This window comes from Balearica regulorum, chromosome 11 (assembly GCF_011004875.1).
Source record: "Balearica regulorum gibbericeps isolate bBalReg1 chromosome 11, bBalReg1.pri, whole genome shotgun sequence".
Lineage (NCBI taxonomy): Eukaryota > Metazoa > Chordata > Aves > Gruiformes > Gruidae > Balearica > Balearica regulorum.
The window spans coordinates 17,122,245-17,140,673 of NC_046194.1; the positions used below are offsets into that span (position 1 = coordinate 17,122,245).

At 40.4% G+C, this 18,429-nt stretch overlaps 2 protein-coding genes across 2 annotated transcripts in view; one reads left to right on the forward strand and one right to left on the reverse strand.

The window, feature by feature from the left end:
- FAM199X (family with sequence similarity 199, X-linked) lies at nucleotides 1-13,175 on the reverse strand. Its single transcript, XM_075763500.1, has 6 exons — nucleotides 12,988-13,175; nucleotides 9,832-10,051; nucleotides 7,910-8,059; nucleotides 7,409-7,570; nucleotides 6,067-6,327; nucleotides 1-4,772 (listed from the first exon to the last, which is right to left on the reverse strand). Exons 1-6 carry the CDS (start codon nucleotides 13,173-13,175, stop codon nucleotides 4,602-4,604), a joined length of 1,152 nt encoding a protein of 383 aa, XP_075619615.1. The 3' UTR covers nucleotides 1-4,601.
- Nucleotides 13,174-18,429, forward strand: part of COMMD5 (COMM domain containing 5) — a 17,708-nt gene continuing 12,452 nt past the window's right edge. Inside the window, 6 exon segments of the mRNA XM_075763497.1 lie at nucleotides 13,174-13,215; nucleotides 13,217-13,331; nucleotides 13,334-13,399; nucleotides 13,402-13,635; nucleotides 16,821-16,981; nucleotides 18,093-18,121. Coding sequence (XP_075619612.1) covers nucleotides 13,174-13,215; nucleotides 13,217-13,331; nucleotides 13,334-13,399; nucleotides 13,402-13,635; nucleotides 16,821-16,981; nucleotides 18,093-18,121 — 647 coding nt within the window.

The following is an 18,429-nucleotide window of genomic DNA, read 5'->3' on the forward strand; positions in this document are numbered from 1 at the left end:
TATCTTTGCTATGTCATCAATTTTAATTCCAACCTGTACTTCAATATGCACATAACTATTTTCAAATACAATGAAAACTTGAAGTCAACAGCATTAGTCACCAGCATTGCAGCTTTCAGTAAATCCTTCACAACTTCAGAAAAATCTCTATAAACATTGTGGAAAGTAGATACAGAATGTACAGAGGACAGTATTCTATACAAAAGTGCATTTTAGCAATACAATTAGCAGAGAACTTGGGGAAAATAAACCTTAATTTAAGCAGTACCATATACTCTAATCTATACCCCCACTTTTCCCCCAAAAAAGAAAAAAAAATCACAAAATCCCACTTTCCCCTTGCTTTGGTTACGAACTATATTCAAGGCTTCAACATTACAATTATTTTTTTTAATTGAAGAATTTATTTGTAACTTGGAAATGTTTTAAAGTTAGCCAGATGAGAGAGAATGCGAGTATGATTAATTAGAGTTAATAGTCAAAATAGACAAGCTTTGAATATTACTAGGATTTGCCCTTGGTAGATTAATAAACTATCTTTGCAATCCTTAAATGGAAAATTGCATGTTGATTTGTCTTTTCTATGCCTAAGAACTGCAGGATCAATAAGCTAAAGAACATTAAACCAATAAATGTAACAATATTTGCCATGAAAATCTGGCTTATAAGAATGAACTTCAAGAGTCCCCCAAAACAGTTAGGTTTATTAATATTTATAAACCAATGCATCAACTGATTTCAAAGCTGAAAGACTGTTAGGAGAAAAGAAATGGCTTCAGGCCATTCAGCATAAGATGAACAGTAAATATTGCCATTTTTATATGTTTCTATATTGTATATGCACTCTGATGTAAACGCATATGAATATGTTCAAGCAGGTTGGTTGGTTTGTTTTTTCCCCAGAGAATGATCTTCACAGGTTTAAACCACAATATGAGAACTAAAAGTTAAGCCTAGGAAAGTCTTGCAAAGATTTTTCTCGCTCTTCTTCATAAGCACCCCATACAGAGCATACTATAACCATCTTTTAATCAGTTTCCCAGATAAAGAAAAATAGATAATATCTTAACAGAGAGAAAGGATGACGTTAGATACACGCACAAAAATTCGACAGGTTTGTCAGGCAGCTAGCTTTCTTCCTCATGATTTTAAATCATATTAGAAAATATTGTTCTCTATTGTTTACAGTCCTATTGCAATCAGACTTTTCAGTGCTCCTTCTAAGCCTTTTTAGAGAAAAAGTTACCATGGAAGCAAACCGTTAATGTTACAGAGTATAAATCGATTACATTCATATTACAGTGGGTACAAAGCACCTAGATATACAGCTTCAGTACCGTGGAGCCATACAACTATGAGCTTTTTCCTGTTTGTCTCTATTTTGCTTTTAAGCTTGACTTGTTTTAACTATGAATAAAAAGCATAGATTTGATTCTTTTTTTGAAAAAGCACTGATAAGAATGCATGATTTTAGCAGTCTCTTACTCTTCTTTATCTATCTGAACCCAAAAATATGTAGATAACTTCCTGTAAAACGAAGCAGTAGCCACAATGGCCAATACTCGAATCAGCAAGACTAAGTTTAACTAAAATTCCAACTGTTTGACTAATGCCACGGGTATCCAATACAAATTCATAGAATCATTTAGGTTGGAAAAGACCTTTAAGATCACCAAGTCCAACCGTAAACCTAACACTGCCAAGTCCACCACTAAACCATGTCCCTAAACACCACATGTACAGGTCTTTTATAAACCTCCAGGGATGGTGCCTGGTCCCTTCCCTGGGTAAGCATACAGCATCTTGCAGGGAAAGACAAGAATCTGATAAAAACACCTCCCCACTCTATGAAATGAGTGGGTCATTAGAACTAAAAAGGAAAGGGAAAAAACCACAAACATGTAGAAGCATGTGAGAACTCTTGAATCCCACAGCTACTTCAGGCCTGATTTTCTGAGATGCCAAGTACAACATTCAGGTAAGCAAGATGTTATTCTGCGTTCTTATCAGAACATTCAGAGCTTTGTATTCTTAGGTTATAAGCATCCTGGGAATAAAAGATTACAAAGTCATAAATTATTACCATGAATCCCCTGGAAATCCACTCTCTTCTACCATTTTAGTTGTCACACAAGTGACTGAAGTACCCAGCTGGAGACAACATACCACAATCAGCTACTCTGGCACCCAGGACCTTTTCATCCAACGTAACAGATTAGCAACTGGACCCATCTAATCACTTGGATTAATTTATACTTACATGCTCACACTAAGATCATGATGGAAATACTATCCTCCCTCATTTCATGATCTCCAGAAGCTAGTAGACAGGTGACCAAAAAAACCTGTACCTCATCAAAATGAGGGGGGTCTTCTCTCAACAAAGCCTGCAGGATTTTAAACTCTGAAGAGCTGCTGAAACAGAATAAAGTGACACATTTTCATGCTCCACCACGCGGAGATATTGCATCTTTCTTACAATTCATTTCAGAGTCTCAATTCTCTACAGTACTAAGTGTGCATTTTTCTTCAGGAAAAAAAAAAAATCACATTTCAAAGTCACCGCAGAAAATAAAGGTTGTGCTGAGCTGTGACAGTGTGCACACAGTGAAATGTTTCATGATGAATTCATCCATTACAGCCACGTAAGCTGCAAGAGTTCAACAACTGCACCCTGAAATTAGCTGAACTGACAGCAATTCATTTTTTTCTTCCATTTAAGATACTTAAAAGAAGCTCCAGATTTAAGCCTTTCTAAATTTTCAGTAACTTGTACACTGTTAAGAAGTTTGGGGGCTGGTTCTACAGGAGGAAGGGAGGGATAAACCAGCTAGAGTGCAGTACAAGCAAATACTGACAGGTAACAGACAGTTCTAGTTAGTGACCAAACAACTGGCCACATGGGATAGCTAACACTCCAGTTTAAAATGACATTACATAGCTTTTTATCAGTCAATGGCCATGTCTGGGTACCTGCTGTCTAGCAGCAGTAAGAGTGGTTAAGTTCATACTCGTTTGACTATGGACTTCATTTATTTCTTACTGAAGCCCCTTCAGAGGCCATTATTCAAATATTGTACTGGTCAGTTTATTTTGAGACTACAAGGAATGCCACTTTTGAAAGACAAATACTTCAGCAGTCAGGGATAAAAAGTCTGTGCAGGATAAGCAAAACGAATGTGAGTAGTCCTATATAAAGTTGATCATGCAGTTCTGCGGGATTGGGCTACATCCTGCAATTACAGGCATGTGTGGCCACTCTGAACTGCCAAACTCCTTAATTCACAAGAGAAAATGAAAGTAATGAAGCATCAAGATAATGAAAAATTACTTCCTAAACTCAGAACTAAAAAATACTTTTATAATCTTTTAAGTTTCACATTGAAATGTAGAAGTATCATTTTTATCTCAGCTGTAGGGGGAAGGAGTTCTGTAACAAGTAGTTCCAAGATATAGACAAAAGTCACCTTACAGATTGTCAGAATTAGGAAACAGGTTAAAACTACTTTTACCTCCCTACCTGAAAGCCAGAATTTTACCTCATTTTCTTATCAAGAGAAATTTCTAAAGCAGATAGACAACAAAAGGAGAATTCTGAAACATGTAATGGTGTAACAACCCACACAGAAGACACATCCTCAGCTAAACATGCAATTAAAAAGCACAGCTGCATTAGTGTTCTCTTGCCAACAACATGAAGCTATTTAGATATGCTTCTGGGGAAAAAAGCCACCAAAGTTGTTCACCACTTTGTTTGTACTTCTGTTTCCAGGAGCATTTTTAACTATTCTAAGTAGTGTCCTAGACAACTTAATTGCAGATTAGCATACTTTCAATGCATAAAGATGTTTTTAGTTGGATCTTTTCATAGCAATACTAGGGATGCACTGGTCAACCATTAGTAATAATCATACTGTAAGATATTGAGCAGCAAAATGACTGTCTGAAGACTAAGCTTGCAAGTTGTTTTTTTGAATTCTAATTGCTTCCTAAAGAACTATAGTTCATTAGGCATTATTTGTGTTACAGATTCCCAGCATTAGAAGTCCTGCTTCTTGTTTTCTGCATATTTTGAATTAAATCGCAACTTCTAGATAAGGATTTATTACAGTACTTTGATTTTGTATGATCAAAGAGCAAGACTGAAGAAAGCCCTATGGAACTAAAGATGTTTTTCCTCATGCTAAACAATCTTCCTAATTATGGGAAAGGAAGACAGAATAAGCCAAGTGTAATATTAACTCCAAGTTGGAAAAAACAAAAAAGCTGAAGCATAGTAATGCATGCTTAGTGTCATCCAAAAGCACCCCTAGACTTATGTCTTGCACATAAGTTAGCATGTTAACCAAGTTCGGATTTCCTTAAAATGTTATCTATTCAGCAGCTTTTCAGAAGTCAGTTAAGTTTCTGAAGTCTTTGTTGCAAAATTAGTCTCAAAAAGCTGAAGTTATTCAATTCTTAGACCTTCTTACTAAAATTACACTTGAGAAAAGATCTGGTTTAAACTGTTAGCACTAATCAAAATTTGGTCAAGAAATATATGTAAACAATAAGGATAATACATTTAAGGCTTAGAAAGAACACTGATAAATTCACCCCTGTCACATTAAAACATCCACATCTCCTTCATGGTCCTCCTCAGTCACTTTTAAAGAGAGCACTTCTTCATTAAGAAATAATCCACTCAGTCTTTCCTTACGAGCTTGTCTTTGTTCTTTCAGCTGTCTCTTGCGTAAGGCCTTTTGCTGTAGTTTCCGTTGCTTGGAACGTTTCTGTCAAAATACAGAAGTGACAAAAAGTAAGATTTTGTTCTGTAGATTAGAAACCATCTTTAAAGCTGGCAAATATAAGTTTGTTCTGGTTTTCAGCTGGGATAGAGTTAGTTTTCACAAGAAGCTGTGAGGGGACACAGCCAGGACAGCTGACCCAAACTAGCCAAAGGGATATTCCATGCCATGACATCATGCTCAGTAGGTAAGGGGAGAGCTGGCCGGGGAGGAGTCACTGCTCAGGGACGGGCTGGGCATTGGGTTCTGGGCAATGAGCAAATTGCATTGCACATCACTCGCTTTGTATATTCCTTTATAAGTATTGTTATTTTCCTCTCCCTTTGCTGTCCTAGTGAACTGCCCTTATCCCAACCCACAAATTTTATCTTTTTCATCCGATTCTCCTCCCCATCCCACTGGGGCAGGGGAAAGTGTGAGCAAGCAGCCACGTGGTAGTTGCCAGCTGGGGCTAAACCACAATAAAGCTACCCTCTAAAATAATGTCTGCTCTGAAAAATAACTAAAATGAAATGTCAGAGGTGGTGCAAACATTCATCCCAAATCGTATCTAATATTAAAATATCAAGACCATTTACCACATCTGACATATGAGGCACAACCTGTGACATTGCATAGCTGAGTCTTTGCTCAGAAGAATCTTTATTGCAGAGAATATGTTACAGTCTTACAATAACAACCTGAGATGTTCAGAGCAAGCAGGAATTGCTCCTCTCCTCCACACTTGGAATTATAGAGACAGGACAAGTGCCACAGTACTACTTTAACTGAAGCATGCTTCAGTAGGTCACTCCTCACCGAGTAATCTCATGAGACATGATGGAAGAGTAAACTGAAGAAGATTCAAAAAGCCTGATGAAACTTCTAGTTGGGAAAAAAACATGCAACCAAGACAGCCTTTACTATCCGGAAATTATGCCTAGATTAGGTTGATCAATCTTGAATAATTTTTTTTTGTAAAATTGTGTTAAAGAATGAAGTTAGATGCACAAGCCCTTATTCAACCCCCAGTCACCTTATTCTAAACAAAAGTAATGAGAAGATCTACTACATACAAACATCAGGCTTTCACTTCGAAGAGAAATGATTGGAAGAGCACAAGTTTCAATTCCTTATGGTCATGTCAAAGGAAACAGTCAGCATTGGTTTAGCTAGAGAACATCAGCAGATCCTCAGTTACTAACCATGCTCCTTCAGTACAAATATCTCAGCTAAGATCATGTCAGCAACCTTAACTTAAAGACAGCTTAATACACATGTACATAATTAGAAACTTTACTTTTGAATCCCGGATTCTTTCTGCAGCACTTGTGGACAAATTACTATCACTGTGCGCTCGACTCATGTTGGCGCTTGAGTTGGAAGCGGAGTTAGCAACACTAGAACCACTGCTGCTTGCTGAGCTGACCATGCTGGCACTACTGCTGCTGGCACTGGCACCGCTCACACCACTGGTACTTGCACAACTGTAGCTACTCCTCTTCCAGCTTTCCCTTGCAGACCGCTGACGAGGTCCGTGTTCCTTGATATAGTTTCTCACCTTTAGAACAGAGGCAGCAGAATTACTAAAGCCTGATAAACACCGTACTGAGATACTCTTTTTCATGAAAAAAACACAATTTGCCTATTAATAATGATCAAGTTATTGGATCAGTTCAGTTAGTCTTTTAAAACATTTTGCTGTGGCTGCTTAAATCCCAAGCCATCTGGCAGCCATCCAGAGAACTTAGCTAAGTTGATATTAACTTCAGTATGGAAGGAAGAAAACTAAGTATCAAGGTTTTCTTCCCTCTCCTACCCCCCAAGTTTTCTACTACATAACAGTAAGTTATTGTAACACCAAACAGGAGTATCAGTCAAGTTCAACTGAACTATGTTGTTTACTTATTATATCAAACCTGTTAATTTTGATAGGTATATTCAAACAAAAGTGGCTCTAAGGAAAGCAGTATTTTTCTACTTGATGATACTTATAAAACGCTTGAAATATGAAACAGGCCAAGCCTGTACAAGCAGCACATTTTTTCCATTTTCAATCTTTACTTTCATCATAATCACAAATACAGAGTAACACTGAGGAGTTCAGCTTGTTTGGATACTGCTTCTTTTCCCAACACCACATCACAGTAGTACAGACTAAGAAAACAGTAGCATGTATCTACCACACCAATCTGGTACCTTTGTTATAATTTGTATTTTATAACATCTTTAAAACACATTTTTCTATATCCCTTTTTACATGAAGTTTATGGTCTTCTCCAATGAATTCAAATCCTTTGGAGTTTTAAATGCTAATTTATATTCAGTGAGCAAATGAAGATACTCAACCAGTTGATGGTCACGAAGTGGAATACGCTTTGTCATAAGCAGTACTGGGCCTACAGCATAACTCATTACACACACGCCAGCTTAGGCTTAACACATACTGAGAATATATAACCACAGTCTTCCACGTAAAGGATTAATACATATTTTGAACTCTATTTCCCACAATTGACAACATTGTGTATCTCTCTATATCTAACGATAATGTATAAAAATTGATCATGACTTCGTATGAGATTTTGCAAGACATATCAGATACTGAAATTCCAAAGTCATATGTACAAACCTTAACTCACCTGTTTCAGTTTTTCATCTGTGAGACAGTTCAATTCAATAATGAATTCACTATCTGTAGGTGAGATCTGAGCAGTAGGATCAATAATTTTAATAATATCAAGTTGCTCTCGAAGGCCCATCTCTGTACTGACTTTGCGACTCAAATATTCAATATATTCAACCTAGGACCCAAAGAAAGGCAAATCATTTTAAAGTATTATTGATTCTAAATGAGTGACAGAAAAAAAGGAAGGACCAACAGAATGAAATGTGCTCAAATATCACATTTCCTATGATTCTAGCCTCACTGAGCATCCTCAAAAACTCAGGGTGAAAGCTTGAGTACACGTTAAACTGCCTACTACAGATACAAAAGACAAGATTTCATTTTAAGGATCAAGTAGTGCTGCATAGGTCGACATTTACACCTACAGCAATCAGTACGTCTTTTAAGATGTGGCACTAATTGAAAGTTCTTCTGTATATTACAGTTCTCACATCGGAAAAAAAGTTAATTTCACCTGTTCATCGTTTGTCATTGCACTCCATGGAAGTTCATCAAGATTTCTATGCTTGTTTTTCTTTTTAGGAAGCAGACAAGGAGAACTCGGAATACTAGGTATAACATCAGAAAGTACATCACTCCCACTTGTAATATCGCTGCCAGGCAACTTGTAATATGCAAGAGAAAGAACAAAAGCCTTAGAATACAGTAGGCAGATTTAAAGTCATTCTAACACTATTAACAATTCAAAACATACCATCAAATTAGCAAAGCATTGCTTATCTATGTACTCTAACAACTTAATAATTACTCATAACCATACAGTACTCCTTTGAATCTTCCAACAAACAGCAAGTGCAGCAAACTCAACTCACACTATTTTCTACTTATCAATCCTCTTTTTAAAATTTGCATTTAAGAAAAAAGCAGAATGATGTGGCATTTCAACTATTTCCCTTCTCCAGTGTAAATTGTCCATTATAATCCAAACCTAAATCTAAACCTCCCATTTCAAAGCATAGTCTAGTTTAAGGAAGATAATTTCAAAGTAGGTATGTAATTTATACCACATCCCATAATTATACAAGGCAATTCAATCAAAATCACTGTCATTTTCCTGGAAGCAACTGCAGAACTTTAGCTAGCTTCATTTATACAACTGACACGTAATTTCTGAAGGCACTTCCAGTTAAAGTGTGACAGTTGGATTACTCGTGCTCTGATTCTGCCAGATAACACCATAAAGAGCTACAAAAAAGTATTTCCAAAATTCTACAAGTTCAATCAAGTAAGTCTCCTAAGAAATGCTTGTTTTAAAACACAAAGAATAATAAAAAAAAGCTAGTTACTAATCAAACATGCTGTCAGCTAACCAAGACATGGGAAATTGCTTCTTTTCAAAACAATCGCTGACTTTATCAGGCAATTAAAATTTCACAACTCAATGAAGCTCTGAATTTTTGGGATCCAATCTGAGTTGCTCCTACAAGCTGCATTATACAAACGCACCTGTTAACTTCTGTGGTACAATATACATAGAGACTAGCAGTTAGACTATGAGAGTAAGAAATTCAGAGCTAATCTCAGTCCATGTTATCTTAAGTTCATTTGTATCTTCTGGAATAGGATTTGTGCTTTCTTGAAATCAGTGTTTTCAGTCCTTACACTGCACATAGAAGACTCTGTACTTGCTTTGACTAAGCTTTAAAACAAAATTTAAAAGTATTCCTCAGTATATTCTGAAACACCATGTTTCCTATTTCAAAGATATGTATACACTCGCAGTTGATTTAAGTCTATAATATAAAAAAATCAATTTAAGTCTATAATATATAAAAAGATTTGCATATCACAATTGAAAACCTGCTGAACAAAGATGGACTACCACAAACTGGAGATACCTGACCACGACTGCATCCAATACAGACTAGGAAAAAGGAGGACGTGATTCACCTTCACACTTTTCCCATCCCAGGGAGACAAAGGAAGCTCTGTACTCTTAGTGGCACAGAAAAAAAAGATGGAAATAGGCTATGGCAAGAGCTTCTACACTTTACCTAGGTGCCAGCTCCATTCCAAAGGAAGATTTAATACAACCAAATCACAAAAAGCAGACATCTATAACCTGATTTCGTTAGCAGAGCAGATCCTCAGTACAAAGGATCTAAGCTCATGGCTACAATACACGTTAGTCACTAAAACCAAACTACCAAAATATGTAACCATCCCTCTTTGAAGAGCTGACCTTCAGTCTCTCCTCCAGATTAAGCACGCTGCAATAAAATAGAACAAAACACTTTCCTTATCGCTGAAGATTCAGATATCTCCTCTTACGTTCAGTAGTACCAAGAAACAAATGCTGAGGACTTTTTAACTAAAGCTAATCCCAGCACTTAATAGTCTATACAACATTTTATATTTACAGTGGAACTAGTTTACCTGCCATTCAAACTCACTGTCTGACCAATCCCAGTATGTGCTGATAGAAGAAGAGACATCACTGCAGACGCTTCCCTCAGGGAACAAATCAAAAGAGGTGAACTCCTGGTCATCCAACAGAGAGTAACAGTCATCTTGATCACCAACTGAAACCGATGAGAACAGCTCCTCACTGCACTCCGAGCTGGCTACGCTGGTTCCACAAGATGTCAAGTTCCACCTGCAAAACAGGACAAAACAAATAGAAAGCAGCAAACATTTCGGCATCATGTGTCCTGAAAAATCCTTACTTCCTTTAAGCCTCAGAAAACTATCTCCGCTTTGCTTGTCAGTAACATCATACATTGACTTTATTGAAATAAGTTACAATTATGTAAATTGAAGTATTCAATTTTAAAATATTTTTAAAGGTCCATAAATTCCAAAGGGAATTTAATGTTAAAAATGCAAGGCAAAAATCCATATATTGTTAGTATAATTACACCTTTACTTTAATGTATTAACAGTTTTCACCTCAGAGCCAAGATTCCTGTAGTGTAAATTATCTTTTTTTATTTGTTTGTTTTTAAATACACTGAACTAAAAATATAATTTCCAGTATGTTGGGATATTTAAACTTCTATGTAAACTGAAATAAGCAAAACTAAGAAATAAATCAATTGGACTTCAGGACAAATAGGAGTAAACAAGAAATTCTGTGTTGATGATCCCCCACAAAACTAAGACTTAAGAAGGAAACACATTATGGATATACCCAAGGCTCCACTGCTCACTATTTTCCACTCTAAATGCCAAAAATATTGGACATGCTGTTGGAATTAGACAGAGCAAGATGGGAAAATGACCTGTGTGAAAAAAGCCAAACACTTTTTTTCTTCTCATGATTTAATTTAAAAGCCTGTTTAATGCTATTGCTAAAGGAAAACAATTGAGGACTCAAACTTCACAGAACAGGTTTTTTACTCTAATGAGAGTAAGCCAGAATTTAACAAGCTCATGAAATCAGTCTCCATATCTGGATTTATTTTGCATATTGGTGAAAAAATAGCTCGAGACAACTATGAGTCAGCACAGCACTGCAATATGGCCAAAACAATTTGAAAAGGGCTTCTAAAATTCACCACGCAAACCCATGCGATCAACTATTGTTCCACCAGCCTATCCACTTCTGCCTGGCTAACTAGAAAAACATTCCTCTATCCAACTGCAAAAGCTGAGCAATGCCATCAGCCAGAAAGGCTGGTCCTCACTGTCGTTATTTAAGCTGCATACCAGGTTGGCTAAATAAGTGATGGACTCACTCCCACATCTATTTGGCCAGCAGTGAATTTATCCAGTGTTAAAGACGGTTCAAAAAGTTTTCTTTTAGCAGATTCAGGAGATTTTGCCCTCCCTTTCTGCATCCCTTATACACGTCTCATGTTTTACTGGCACAGACTTTTGTGGGCAGGGCAATCAATTTGTATAGAATAGAATACGAGCATGGTGACACAGCATACTTTTAAACATTACTACAGTTTCAGTATTCAAGAAATATCGATGGAAGGAAAGATAGAGCGGACAAAGTTTTCAGGCCCATGAAAACACAGGATGGGGTACAGGGTGTCTACAACCAACCAATAACACACAGATACTCCAGGTATGCAGTATCACAGCAGGTATAGGCAGTCAGCCCTTGCCTTCTCGTACCTAGGGAGGCTGCTGTACTCGCTGGGGCGAACTGGATTAACAAGAAGTGTGAACTACATTAAAATTACTCGTAACTTTAAAAAAATAGAAAGCCTTATGCGAACACCACAGATTGAGCTGTGCATCTGCAATGGCTTAATCAGTGCAAGACAGGACACATCCTTGCCCAAAGAAGCGAAATACCCACTCAAGATACCTGGCTTACAAACCTGGGTTTGTAACATGAACAAGCCCAAATAACACACTCAGGAAGTGAAAGAGAAGTGTACAAAATGAATTAAATGCAAATTTGGTGAATATCACGCATTCATCTTACAGCTATGCTACAAATACATCTTACTGTTCATGTCACATTTGGGCCTTATGATATAAGAACAAGATCATGAAAATGTATCATATTTGATCAAGGCCCTTCACACTGAATCATTTAAGAATCTATAATTAAGAGCTTGCCCTTGTAAATGATGCTTTTAAAGTGTAATTTCCTTTATCTCATACAAATTCAATTGAAAGATTACCTTATTATTCACTCTTAATTACGGTGTAGTAGAAACACTACTAACCAGTAAAAGTACCTTGCAACTCTGGAACAGTAACTAAAACTATCCCACACATCTGTTCAAGACTGAAATCTCACAAATTGTTCTCAAAAAAAAAGGTATCATTATATTCAATTTAATACTATGCATAAATAGCAGCAGAATTAGGGTCTTAGGTAAGCAGGACTGTTTGGTTTTGATTTTTCTAAGCACAACTAGAAATTCTTTGTAGACCTGCATTTGCATTTTTAGAATAGACGTTTTCTAATTAGTAGCATGGAATGGAAATGTTTCTGCAGGAATTGCTGCAGTCACCAAGCCACCTGACTCATTCTGAACCTCTACAGGTTTGCTTTTCATTATTATAAACACACCACTCTCTAGTTGCCCACCCTACAGCGCTCAAACCCGCGTTTTAAGAAATCCAGGAAGGAATAAACACATTTCAGAAATCCACCAAGCTCACACTAACTGGCACGTTACTAGCAGACTAAGCTCGCACACAGCCCTGCCAACGGGAAGTGCAGCCCAAGCAGGGGCGTGCGAGCGGGCTACCTGGGGCAACCGCAGCACTGTCGTACCCGGGCTCGTACCGGGCAGGGGAGCGGGGGGGGGGAAGGGAAAGGAAGGGAAAGGAAGGGAAAGGAAGGGAAAGGAAGGGAAAGGAAGGGAAAGGAAGGGAAAGGAAGGGAAAGGAAGGGAAAGGAAGGGAAAGGAAGGGAGCACGGCCCTCCTGCACGGGCAGCTCCGACCCGGCCGCTACCTCAGGGGCAGCCCGGCGGGTCCCGGCGAGGGGCGGCAGCTGCCACCGCGCCTCCAGCCGCCTCAGCCCCACGCCGCCCGCCCGCCCCAGCCCACCCCCCCCTCGGCATCACCGAGCCGTCGCGGCCCAACCGCCTCGGTCCGCCCCTCAGAGCCGCGGGCGGACCTGTTGGAGTGGAAGCGGTGCAGCGGGTCGGTGCGGTGGCAGGACGAGAGCTGGCAGCCGAAGTCGCTGACGTCCAGGCAGCCCTCCTCACTCAGGCTCAAGCTGCCGCCCCGCGGCGGGTGCTGGTGCGAGAGCAGCGGGCACGGCTCCTCGGGGGCCAGGAACTTCTCGTACGGCTCCTCGGTCATGGCGGCGGGAGCGGGAACGGCTCCAGCGCGGCCCGGCGGCGGCGGGAAGGAGACGAGCGCCTCACGCACGCAGGGGCCGAGCTGCGAGCGCCGCCATGAGCGGCCGGTCCCGGGATGCGCCTCAGTCTCGCGGCCGGCTCCTTCCGGCGCCGGGCCACGGGGCCGGGCCGACACAGCGCCCCCTGCCGCGGCGGAGGGCGGATGGCTGCCCACTCGTGTCCGCCCTAGCACGCGCCCCCGTCCTCCGCCCCGCGCGTGGGGCGGCACGTCAGCGCCAGGCGGGGCCGCGCTGCTATGGCGGCGGCGGTGGGCAAGGCCGTGGGGGCGGCCTACGGGCACGGCGAGAGCGGCGGCGGCCGCGGCGGCGGCTTCCTGGGGCCGCGGGTGCCGGCCGAGGTGGAGGCCATGGCCCGGGGCGTGCAGGACGTGGGCAAGGAGACCTTCCGGCGGCTCCTCAAAGGTAGGGCCCGAGCGTGGCCTGCCCCCGGGTGCTCCTCCGCCTGGCGTGGGCGCGGGAGGGGCGCTCGCTACCCCGCCGCAGAGGGACGGGGGGATTTCCCAGGCACGCCCCAGGGGCAGGCGCCGCCTTCCTCGAGGGGGCCGTGGCTCCGCTTAGGAAGGCGAGGAGAACCGGAGGGTCTGCTCTGCCGTGCGTGGGCAGGGCTGCAGCGCTCCCGGGACGCTTCCCTTTGCTTTTCCCTGCAGGAGGCGAAAGTTGAGGGTTAAATGCAGTGAAGGTTTTCACGGTTGTATTCTAAAATTCTGTAAAATCCCTGAGAATGAGGTATGGGCTGCTGCGGCTGTGGGTGGCCCCCAAAGTCACGCTGAGCACTGCTAAAATCGTTCCTCTCTCGCTCCTCGGTCCCAGAGCCAGTGGCTTTTTCAGGTTGTGTAGGGCATGTGAACGTCGAGACCCCACGGATGTTTTCATAAAGTGCAGGAGAAAATAAAGGAACTTCGAAGTGCAGGTGTCTTGCTGAAGTTGGGGCTGTAAGGTTGAAAATGCTCGACCTGTTTGATGTTTGGCTGCGAGGCTTCTCCCTGTGGTAAGGCAAGTCAGGCGAGATTTTCTCAAGGCAGCTTTGACCACCAAAATCAGTGTTGCTCAGTTGAGTAAATTATTGTATGCAAAATAATCACAGAATAATCGAAGCAGAGCAAAAGCACGGCCAGCTGAGGAGAGCAGCTGCTGCATAGCATGGCATAGTGCTGCCACCCTTACGTGCACATTCTCTCAGCTAACTTGCTTTCAGCCTTTTTCTTCTTGATTTGAGTCAATAAGGACTCAAAGCATCTGGTAGCTGGGTTGTCTTTAAAGTCTGCACGGTGTCAGAAATGGAGCAATGTATCCAGGGTTTCCTTACGATAATTGGAAGCAATAAAGCTCTGTATAGGCAGAGGCATTTGGGACAAAAGTAAATACAGATGTTGAACCATATTTGCTGTCTAGTGCAGGGAGAGTGAAAAGTTGTATCAGTGCCAGGAAACCTGACTGTCTCCTAAACCTCGTCTGGGTTTAATTTCGGTATAAATTATCGCCTACGCTTAGGTGTGCAGTAAATGCTGCCTACTGCAGGGGGAGCAAACAGTCCTTCAGATCCACCTGAGGCCAGGCCAGGCCAGGGCAGGTAACCCTGCCACACTGATTCACCCAGATGCCCCAAAGTGGATGCAGACAGCCTCCAGATTACGCAGAGCTGGCAGAAATCTCCACTTGTCTTCTGCTCTTGCTGGTCTGTGATTAATAGCTTGCAGGACAGCGGTTTTTTTCCCTTGAAGGTTTAGAAGTCTTTGAAGAGGTGACAGATTTCAACAGACGATATCTAAATTGCTCTGCCACTGGCACCAAGTTAGTTTTTCAAGTCTTGTTGCTGTTACTCTCTCTCTAAATAATAACTGATACCAAAAATGAGATGCTGCTTCATATGCCTGCTCAGTTCACGATGTAAAAACTGCATATACCATTATCTCAGGGTTATGCAGCCAGTGTTATTGCAGTCTCTGCTAAACTGCAAGTTTGAGGCCACAAGCATCTTCTACTAGGAGCAAGTGACCCAGCCGTGAGGTGTTCTAGGGATGGTCTTGGGTTATTCTTTTTTTTCCTCCCTCGGAGTGACTGTTGGAAAGGTTGGTACCACTGGTATATCTGAATTCCCTGAGCTATACTGAGTACAAAAATCTTGTCTTCTAGGGTAATGCAAGTAGGTTATAAAAGAAGACATGGATTTTTAAACAGTTATTAAAGTTGGTCAACAGAAAGAATGATACTGTCATTAAAGGTGTCTAGTTAAAAACTGTAAGTAACCTGTTCTTTGAAGAGGCAGATCAAAGGTGTATTTAAGTAAGAAGTAGACAGCTCAGCACATGATTTAGTAGACCGGCCTCAGTGCTGATCTGTATTTGGCCTTTCCCATAAACAGACTCTTCTCAAAGTCAGTTTTGTTGTCGTAGAGCAGAGCCTTTTTCAGACAGTGTGGAAGGCTTGGTACTAGCACCTCACACATCCTAGCTACTCTGTGTGAAATCTGCCATGCAGATAGTGCCAGACAGAGTCAGTCAGCCACATGAATGATCCAGGACTTGCCACTAAATTTGGTGTGTATTTAAAAATGTGAAAAGCAAAAAAGCAAAGAGAATTTATCCAGAATTAGAGGATAGTAGTCAGTGGAACCCACCTGATACCGAAAGAAACTCTGGCAGTTTGATTAACACTTTTTTTTTTTCCCCCAACCTTAGTATTAAGCTAATCTCTTAGTGTTGACTTTCAGTAATTGTTGTTGGACAGTTTTAACTTCTCATGTTTTATTCACAGCACAAAATATGGCTCACTATAAACAACTAATCTAATGCCTCAATCCTGCAATTGGATTGTGTCAGTAATCTTTTTTTTTTATCCACAGTGGGGCTTCCTGTGGCTCCAGCAGTCCATCCAGACTGATCAGGGTGCAGGACAGAACCTGACATGACAACAGAAATTTATATCAGCCAGTGCATATATGGAAAAAGGAAGAATAACCGAGTGATGAAGATTGAGATAAACCCACACCAGTTATTAGTGTATAATCTTGCCACATGGGTTAGCAGTAACTTCCTTTAAAGTTTGTATTAGCAGCAGATGTGCAAACTACAAGACTTGAAGGTTTAGTTTTGTCTTCTTGCTCATTTTAATCCTTGGTCTCTGTCATTGCAAGATAAATTAATTAAGTGAAACGTTAGAGAACAGTGTTGAATTGTTTGCTCTCTCAATCCTCTCTTATCCTGGGTATCAGAAGTGTAATTAAGCTGTAAGCAGACTTCTGATGTGAACAAGTTTGTTGATAGAAGCTCAAGTTGGATTTGTACTCATAAGTGATGAATTGTTTTATCTTTTTTGCATTATCTCACTGGAACAAATTTCAACAGTGAAACGGTCTTCATTTTTGCAATGCAAAAGCTTAATCCATTGAAGTTGTCTTGGCAAAGTGTTGTGAGACTGACATGTGCTGGTGGGTGATCAGGTGTATTTACAGAGACCTGAAGTAACAGTTTCACATCAGGAAAAATGGCAGTATATTAAGTAAAATCATAGATGTGTTTATGTTAATGTTCATGCTCTCCAGGTGTTCCTCTTTTTAAAGGGATATTGCTTTGCTCTCTTATTCACAGTCGCTGTTGATGCATTAGAAGGAAAAGACTGCAAGGAATCTGTCAAGCTGATTGCAGAAAGCACTGATCTCTCAGAAGAGCAACTTGCTTTTCTAATTTCTGGCATGTATACCCTTCTCCGAGAAGCGTTGAGACTCCCCTTATCAACTTTCAAACAAGAGGTAAGTTCTGGGAGTGCTTGGAGTCCCAGTATGTTAAAAGTTGCATCAGACATGAGTTACCATCTAAACCCTATTTACCAGGCTGGGTAGCTGCACATAAAAATGTTGCTCCAAGTTAAAGTGGTTGGAAGAAACTGTTAAAGGTCTAGAGCTTATTATTTTACTTGTGTAGATTTACAGTGAGCTTTTTTGGAAGAATATTTAGGTTTGAAAAAGAGATTCCTGTATCTTTTTCTGCTTCAGCATCTTGTTTACTGTGCATGTTTGTTTTCACTCTTAAATTAAAATCCCATTGCAAACTATTATTTCATTTGCATCAGCTTTCTCTGTTACCCTAACTGCATGTTCACACATACCGCTCATTTTGCCCACACTTGCAATTTCTCATATTTGTTTGCCTGCCTTTCTTCATTCTTCTGCCACAGAGGAAGGAAGATCTTATGGCCAGAACAATATAGTGGAAATTGGGAAAAAGTGCTAAAGTTCTGTGTCAATATGTATACACCTACCATCTTCCCAACCCCTATTGCTTTTTGATGGCTATTTTCTTTCCTTTTTCATGTTACTTTACCTTACATTTTTTCTTTTCTCATTTTATTTTTATGTGAGCGAACCACTTCTGGGCTTCTGGCACCTCTCTCTTGTTTAAGACACTGTTTTCATATTTACCCAGGCATGCTGGGATAGCTCATATATTAAGGAAACATAGTGAAAGTATGCTTTTGGTATTCAGAGCTTATCTTTTGCCACTTCCTTTCTGTTGTCATAGTTTAAACAAGTTACTGCAAAACATATTTGAGAATAAGGGCATGTGATTACTCTAAAAGAAGAATATGTTATAGATAGCTACATAAAAGAAATGGCAGGGATGTTGTTTTCAAAAATAAAGGCTTCCAAGAGATTTAGGTCTTTAAAACTAGTTTTTCATACCTTGATTGAATACTTCTGGAAATTCTTCTCAATATGGAACCTGCCATTTCAAAACTACTGGCACTCAAGACTAAAACTTTTGGGGAGAGATACCAAGCAAGTAACCACTACTAATTCACTAGGTAAGAAATGATCTTTCAAGACCACATCCTGTAAAATTTCATCTTCCTTGTCTTTCTAGGTTTTTAAGGAAGACCTAAAGGAGCTCAGGTATGCCTCTTTATGCCTGTTTTTTTAATATGTTTGGTTTTTCACAACTTTTATGTAACTGCTTCCCCAAATCAACTTCTTTACACAACAAAGATGGTATAAAAATTACCTGTAAATAGCATATAATACATCTGTTGCCAAATGTCATGTGAAGCCAGATGAAAAAAAACAGGTGCTGTGTAAGACTTGATTTAGCACTGAGCATGAGCAGTAAATTTCACATGCTGGGGAGGTTGGTCTAATTTAGTCCGTAATGTAGGTTATGCAAATGTGAGTGACCTTCTCTCTGCCATCCCCACCTTGCCCTG